Source organism: Nannospalax galili, unplaced genomic scaffold, assembly GCF_000622305.1.
Source record: "Nannospalax galili isolate Female #2095 unplaced genomic scaffold, S.galili_v1.0 scaffold290, whole genome shotgun sequence".
Lineage (NCBI taxonomy): Eukaryota > Metazoa > Chordata > Mammalia > Rodentia > Spalacidae > Nannospalax > Nannospalax galili.
In genome coordinates this window covers 5,011,133-5,018,937 of record NW_008331486.1, presented here as the reverse complement: position 1 = coordinate 5,018,937, position 7,805 = coordinate 5,011,133, and the positions used below count along the sequence as shown (strand labels likewise).

The 7,805-nt window shown below is 47.3% G+C and overlaps 1 protein-coding gene across 4 annotated transcripts in view; it reads right to left on the bottom strand.

The window, feature by feature from the left end:
• The window catches only part of Garnl3 (GTPase activating Rap/RanGAP domain like 3), a gene marked incomplete in the record, with an annotated part of 193,617 nt that overhangs the window by 17,557 nt on the left and 168,255 nt on the right, over positions 1–7,805 (bottom strand). For all 4 annotated transcript variants that reach the window (XM_029559731.1, XM_008824990.3, XM_029559734.1 and 1 more), the window contains 1 exon segment: positions 3,329–3,395. In XM_029559731.1, the coding sequence (XP_029415591.1) occupies positions 3,329–3,395 (67 nt within the window).

Genomic DNA, 7,805 nt, shown 5'->3' with positions numbered 1-7,805 from the left:
GATTCCCCTGGAACTGAAGTTAAGGATGGTTCATAGCTGCCATGTGGTTGCTGGGAATCAAACCCCGGACTGGGAATTGAACCCAGGTCCTCTGCAAGAGCAGTCAGTGCTCTTAACAGCTAAGCCATGTCTCCAGCCCCTCCAGTCCTATTTTCTAAAAATTAATTAAACAGGGGCTGGCAGGCTGGCTTAGCAGTTAAGAGCCCTGGCTGCTCTTGCAGAGGACCTAGGTTCAGTTCCCAGCACCCACAGGTGGGTAATAAATCAGAAACTACAGTTCCATTTCAGGGGATCTGACACCCTCTTCTGGCCTCCATGGGCACTGCATGACACAGGTGCACTTACATACATGTAAGCAAACACTCATACACTTAAAATTAAAAAAAAAAAAAAAACCCTCCAAAATTATTTTTGTTTTGTGTGTATATGTATGCCACATGTGTGTTGGTGCCCATGGAGGCCAGAAGAGGGAGGGAATCCCATTCCCTGGAGTTGGCGTTATAGGCTGTTTTGTACTGCCCAACGTGGGTGCTGGGATCTGAATTCAGGTTCTCTGTAGGAGGACCAAGGTCTCTTAACTGCTGAACCATCGCTCTGGCCCTGTATTTATTTATTTTTTGGTTGAATTTTTATTTTCTCTCTGTGTCTGTATTATGTATGTGTGTGTACATGTGTGTACTGTCATGGCATGCGTGTGGAGGTCAGAGGACCTTCTACCATGTGGGTCCTGCAGTTTGAATGCAGACTTTCTGGCTTCCTTTATCCTTGAGCCACCTCACCGGCCCTATCGTCTGTTTTCTTGAGATGAAGGTCTTGCTATACAGCCTAGGCTGGCCTTGAGCTCAGCGGGGAACTCATGGCTCGGTCTTCTTGCCTCATTCTCCTGAATGTGGGGATTACAGGTGTGCTGCACCACACCAGTCATAACGAACACTATTTCTAATATTAAAACAAATTTCTCTGATGAAAAGCCTTTCTTATGTGTAGAAAGTCTTTAGTGGTTAAAAAAAATCTAGGTTCTGAATCAAGACTTTGATGACTATAAATAAAAGGAGGAAAAAGAAAAACTTGTCTTGTGCCAGGCAGTGTGTTTCAGGCTTTCCAGGTGAAATCCTACTTCATCCTCCTGCAGTCAGAAGCAGCTTTGCATTTCTAATACTGCTCATGTGGAGTTAAGGCTTGCTGAGGTTAAACCCAGTCAAGGGGCTGGTGAGATGGCTCAGTGGGTAAAGGAACTTGCTGCCAAGCCTGATGACCTGAGTTCAATCCCCAGGACTCACATGGTGGAAAGAGAAAACTGACTCCTGTAAGTTGTCCTCTGACTGCTATGGGCACCATGGCACATGCTCAGTCCCCTTACCCCAATAAATAAGTAAACAAAAAAAATTAGCTGGGCATGGTGGCACACCCCTTTAGTCCCAGCACTTAGGAGACAGAGACAGGAGGATCTCTGTGAGTTCAAAGCCAGCCTGGTTTACATAGTGAGCTCCAGGCCAGCTGGGGAGACCCTGTCTCAAAAAGACCAAAAAACAAAACAAAACAAAACAAAACAAAACAAAAAAACCCCAAAAACACAGTCACATCAAGAATAAGTGCTACTTAGGCATTTCTCCCTCCCCATTTTCCTTGTGTGATTGTCTTTAAAACATCATCAGTAAACAGGAGAGTCCCTGTTTAGCACTGAAATTTATTTCTGACATGAAATTATCACTGAGTGCTAAGGCCACAGTCAGGTATTTTCTCTGTCTTCTAGTTAGGTCAGGATTCATCCTGGTATTCAGCAGAGACTGGTCAGAAGAAAGTAAGAACGTCATCCATGTATCCAGCTATTTAGACTCCACCCACGTCTATCTTATGAATACATTTTCCCAAATAATGTGTAAGTAGAAGTTACAATTTTTATTATGTGATAAAAAATTATCCTATATAAAACTCTCTTAATTATTTTAAATTAAAAATATATTTTTAAATTTTAAAATATGTTAAAAGATTTATTTTTAATTTTAATTATGTGCCATGTGTGTGCTTATGTGTGTGGGTATGTGCATGTGTGAGTCCAGAAGAGGGAGTCCAATCCCTTGGAACTGGAGCTACAGGCAATTAGCTGCTAGATGTGGATGTTGGGAACCAAACTCTGATCCTCTGCAAGAACAGTATGTGTTCTTAACTGCAGAGTCATCTTTCTAGGCCCTGTTGCTTTAAAAAAAAATTGAAAATGGTTCAAATCAGCTTCAAGTTTTTGGGGGCCATTGTTATCAGCACCTTGTTGAAAGGTCTTGGCTGTATAAGTGTTTGTGGCCCAGACAAGAATATGGAACAGGACAAGCAGGTGCAGTGTGCACTGTGTTTGGGAAAGGCCTCAGGAGTGGCCTGGGAGAAAGCAACCACTGACTCTGAGGTTGTTCACCAAGTCCCTGCAACCCACCAGGGGAAACAGCATTAACATCAAAGGTCAGACTCCTGATCTAATACACATACACATACACATAATCAAAGGAACAGGAGGTTGTGGCCTGATTTGGGGAGGACAGAGATGATCAAGGGAGGCTCCCACTAGGTCTGAGGACAAGGAGACCGAGTCCTGACCCTTTGATGTAGCACGTCTGTGGAAACACATACCCAACCCAGTCTGAGGTGGGACCAGAGCTGGGAGCAGGAGACATGGAGAAGGGGAAAGGCAAGTCCCAGGGAAGGGCTCCAGGAGACCGAGGGCTGCTGGGGCACACCTGACACAGACGAACCTGGAGACCAGCAAGCTTCTATCCCCAAGATGACTCATTATGTATATGAAAATATCCCAGAATCTAAAAGATTTGAAATCTGAAACACTCTGGGCCTAAGCACTTCAGATGAGGGATGCTTGCCATATAGTAACAAGATAAAATCTGGTACTGAGGTCAAGAGGGTCAGATGCAAACCGTGGCCTTGATGCTTAGCAGCTGCATGGCCTTGACAAAGGCAGCTTGCCTCTCAAGCCTCCGCTGCCTTAGCGTTACACCAAGGATAATAAGAGAGTCCGCTGTGGGCCACACTTAGTGACAGTTAACCTAACAATCATCACACCAAGCACCACACATGGCACACAGTAAAAAGCTCCCACATCCTGGAGATGGGTGTGTGGTGGCAGCTCTGGCAACCATATCACTGAGACTGGGCTGTAGTGGGAGACCCAGGCAGGGTTGCAGGTTTTTTAAGATGCTTTTTTGGGTGTGTCATAAGGAGCCCAGCAACAGTAGTACATCAGGTCAATCTAAGGGTGGGTCCCATGCAACCACCCAGAAAAACAGGCCATTTTGGTGCATAAAGAGAAGATACATTCTTAACTTACAGTTGTAACACAAAAGCAGGCCAGCTTCTCCGTCTTCGTATACATCAATAGCTGCAACGAAATTAACCTGCAATGGGAATGGGCAGCAGGTAGTGATGGAGACACTAGAGACTTGAAGCTGTGTGTGTCTGGCAGTGACCCTCAGCCCTGGACACAGGGTGCTGCAAGCCCATTTCTGCTTCACCAGCACCCACAGTGCCATGCAGGCCCAGGGTTACAATCAACTGCAGGCATGAAAGAAACATCTTTGCTTTCTCTCCATTGTGGGGATTTTCACCCCATTTTCCTGCTCTTCTGGAAGCTCTGTACCCAGCACTGTGCTCCTCCTTCCTAAATATTCTGGTTTGTCACGTGGTCACTCATCCTCTCAACCACCCCTGCAAAGTGCATAGTGTCCTATCTTACACACGATGAAAGTGAGGCTCCCTGAGAAGACTGGAGCCCCTCAGCTGGGAAGCACCACTGCCCAGATCTGGCTCTTTTCCTGTCATACACTCCTGAACCCTCAGCGAGGTTTCTCCTGCCTCTGACACATGATGGGGATCTCTGGACTGTCACGTCTGCATGTCTCCAATTCTATTCTGTCTACTTTCCCCTTCCAGGGAGGCAGAATAGCCAGTTGAAAGATCTTGTTCTGTGATCCGGGACAAAATTGTCTCTGGGCCTCAGTGTCCACATTTGAGAAGACGCTGTTCAACCTGGGTGGTAGCCATCCCTTGTGCAGATTAGAAACTCTGTCCCTTTGAGGGCCTTTTGTTAGCAGAGCTATCGTTGACATCTCCAGGGTGCCTCACCTCCTCTTCCGGATCCAGGTCCTCCTCCTTGCAGGGTCTCAGATGTGTTTCTGTGGCACTGTTGTTACCTCAGCTAAGCCTGGCTTCCTCAAACACCAGGTATCCTGCTGGCTGGTCTCTCTCTAGTCCCTTACTGACTGCCTAGCTCTGGTTTCACCGCACATTGCCCCCTCAGACCCTGTACCCAACCCAGCTTGGCAATGTTGTCACCAAAACTCGGCTCGTGTCTTAGAAGACCCCGCTGGTTGCTGTCTGGGCTCTGATTGCCCTGACCAGCTTTCTCAGGGCCACATGGGGTGCATTAAAGATATGGACATGAACAAGGTATATGGAATCCCTCAAGGAAAAGTCATAAAAGTACGTAAAACAAGGTAAAAGTGGCAAATGCTATAAGGAAGAGAGGAAGGAGGGGCTTTAGAAGGAGAGGGAGACAGTGGGACGAGCAACCAAGAGCTCTTACTTGAGTTGGAAAGAGTGGGGAAGACTCCATGTACCCTCCACTCCTCTGCCTCTTACCCTCTACTGTAAGTGCTCTGCATGGCCTGTAGAGAGCCATGTGTACTAATGTGTCTTTATCCTATGTGCCTCCTTAGACTGTGGGCCTTGGGAGTCAGAGGCCTTCACTGCTTGCCAGTGCCAGCTGATGCATTATTTAGACATGCAGAATATGTGAGGGAGCGGTCCTTATGTCCCCTCTGACCTCTGAGGGAATCTGGTTGGTTCCTTTGATTGAGACACATTTCCTGCTCAGATACCTACTTCCAGTACCTGGCAGGCTTATTACTCTCTCAGCTAGAGGCTTTAAGCTGCAGTGATGCACTGCTTAGTCAGCCCATGAGCTTCTGGAGAGGAATCCATGTGTTACCAGCTGTGAAGCTTGGATCTGGATTCTCACGATGTTGGCTGTGGAGGTGACAAGCACTTTGGGTTCAAGGACACTGTCTTTAGAGTCTGGCTGGCTTTAAGTACTACCTCTGCCACCCACTAGCTGTGGACTTCGGAGTAAATAAGTGGCTACTTTCTGAGCCTCAGTTTCCCTTTATGTAAGTGTGGAAAAATAAACACTTTCCTCACAGATTGTTGGGAAGATGTGAGACATGCTATGATACCCTCTGACATAGATGCGGAATATGCATGTATGGAGAAGTGGTCATTCAGTGGTGGCAGTGATTATTAGCATCATGGAAGCTTAACTGCAGTCAGGAAGGTGGCCCTAGATAAAGCCTGTGTGTGTCTAGGGTGAGTGGGGAGGGAGAAGCCATGGTAATCAGAGTGGGGAAGTGCAGATAGGTTTCCAGACTGAGGTCTGCACACAGGGGCACCAGGCTCAAGGGCAGCCAGCCCCAGGCAGGTCTAGGTTTTAGGACAGTGCTGACAGTAACAGATTCAGGCTGGGCAGACTAGGTGGCTCCAGCTCAGGGTAGGATTCAGGGACTGAAGATCATAACTTGGACATGGGTACGTCCTTGGCACTCCATGCTACTGTGTATGTATGTGTGTGCGCGCATGTGCGCAAGTGCCCAAGAAGGACCGGATATGGTATCAGATCTCCTGGAGCTGAAGTTACAGGCAGTTAGCTGCCTGACATGGGTGCTAGGAACTAAATTTGAGCCTTAACCATCTCTCTAGCCCTTGTTGAGGTCTTTGCTAGCACTTAGCACAGTAAGACACTTCATGCCTTGACACAGGCCTGTCTCCTCCCTGTACCTTTGGCAAGGCTTCTGTCCCAACACATGGGGGTCTCTGAAATGTCACGTAGCTCAGTATGTCTCCAACCTCTATTCTGTCTTTCCCATCAAGGGAGGCAGCATGAGGCAGTAGAAAGCCCTTCGTAGCCCTGCTTCTAAGGCTGGTGAGGATGTCAGAATCCACTAGATGATCTTTAGCTCTCACTCCTCCAGATTCTAATATAGGAGGTCTGAAGGAGGTTATAATGTTGGAGTTTTATTTTTTATTCAATTAAAAATAAGCAATACTTTCCTTGGCATTTGAAAATAAAAGTACCATATGGTGGTTGGAAAAGAATCTGAATCCCATGTCCTCAACCTCAGCTGGAGGAGGCAGCTACTGCAGGCTGGGTGGTCAGCATTCCCATGTGGTTCCAGGTAAGTGTCCAGCTAAGAACTGCTAAATTCTGGGTAGATGCTCAAGACAGATGCTGGGATCAGTGGATAACTCACAGTCCTATATCTAGTTACCATGTCTGTAGTTCTTCCCAAGGAGATCTGGTTCTGGGAATGAGGCCAGTATTGGCCTCTAGAGCTGGGGCAGTAGATCACTGCAGGCCTGTTGGTCCAATGAACTTGATGTAGACTTTCAAATCCTGCTTTTGCACTTCTTAAACCTTTCCTCTTTTGAGCTGAGATTGTCTCAGAACCCAAGGGAGAAAAAGGCTGAATGGGAATTGAGTGGCAGCTGAGAAGGGAGGGAGGGAGAAGCAGGGGTGGGTCCAACCAGTGCTGGTGCCTTGCACTGAGCCACAGACAGTGTGTGGCTCCCTGTCCTGGGGACTGAGCTGCAGAAGGCCATGCCTGCTCCCAGTGGGCCGGATTCTGACCAGTGATCAGTGGCCACATTGCTCATTACATTTTCCACATCTCCAGTTAGATGGTCAGTTCCTTGTAAAAATGTGTAACTGTGTCTGCACTAGCATGCACGCCTGTTCTGTGAGTGTCCATAGAGGCAGAATTATCACAGGAGGGCTGCACACCCTCATCTTCTCCAGTCAGGCCAGGGAAAAGCTAGTTTTCTTTTTAAAAATATTTTATTTATTATTTTTATTTTACGTGTATGAGTGTATTGCCTGCATGTAGGTAAGTGTACCTGTGTTGTACAATGCCCTCAGAGGAAGGAAGAGGCCATCGGGTCGGGTGCTGGATTTGAACCTTGGTCTTCTACAAGGACAACCAGTGTCCCTAACCACTGAGCCATCTCTCCAGCCCCTTATTTTCTTTTTATAATTTTTTTCTTCTTTGGGAAAAACTTCATATTTTTTTATTATTTTTTATCTGTATGAGTATATTGCCTGCATGTATATAAGTGCACCCATGCCTATGGAGTATACCAGAAGAGGGTGCCGGATCTCCTGGAATTGGAGTTATAGACAGTTGTAGCTGCCATGTGGGTGCTGGGAGCTAAACCCAGATCCTCTGCAAGAGCAGCCAGTGCTCTTAACTGCTGAGTCACCTCTCCAGCCTCATATTTTTGGTTTTTAAAAAGCCCATTAAAGATGAAAAGAGACAGAGACTGGGGAGGACTGGGGGCAGAACAGTGTCTTCTGGACGACGTCATAGGGCCATTGTACTCATGAACTCAGAGCAGCTGTGGTTGCCTGAACAAGACCCACACAAGCTCAAGAGAATCAACACTGCAGCATGCAGTGGGGAGGGGCTCACCAGCCCCCACGCTAGCTGAGGCACTATGGACAGTTGATGGCTGGTAGGGGGGTGTGGCCCCATGGATAAGGCTCCAGTGGGTGGTACCATGCCAATGTATATATAGGCAGCAGAAATTGGACTCAGTGGGTTATTAAAAAAAAAGGACACAGGCCGGGTGTGGTGGCGCACGCCTTTAATTCCAGCACTCGAGAGGCAGAGACAGGCGGATCTCTGTGAGTTCACGGCCAGCCTGGTCTACATAGTGAGTTCCAGGGCAGCTGGGGCTACAGGGAGACCCTGTCTCAA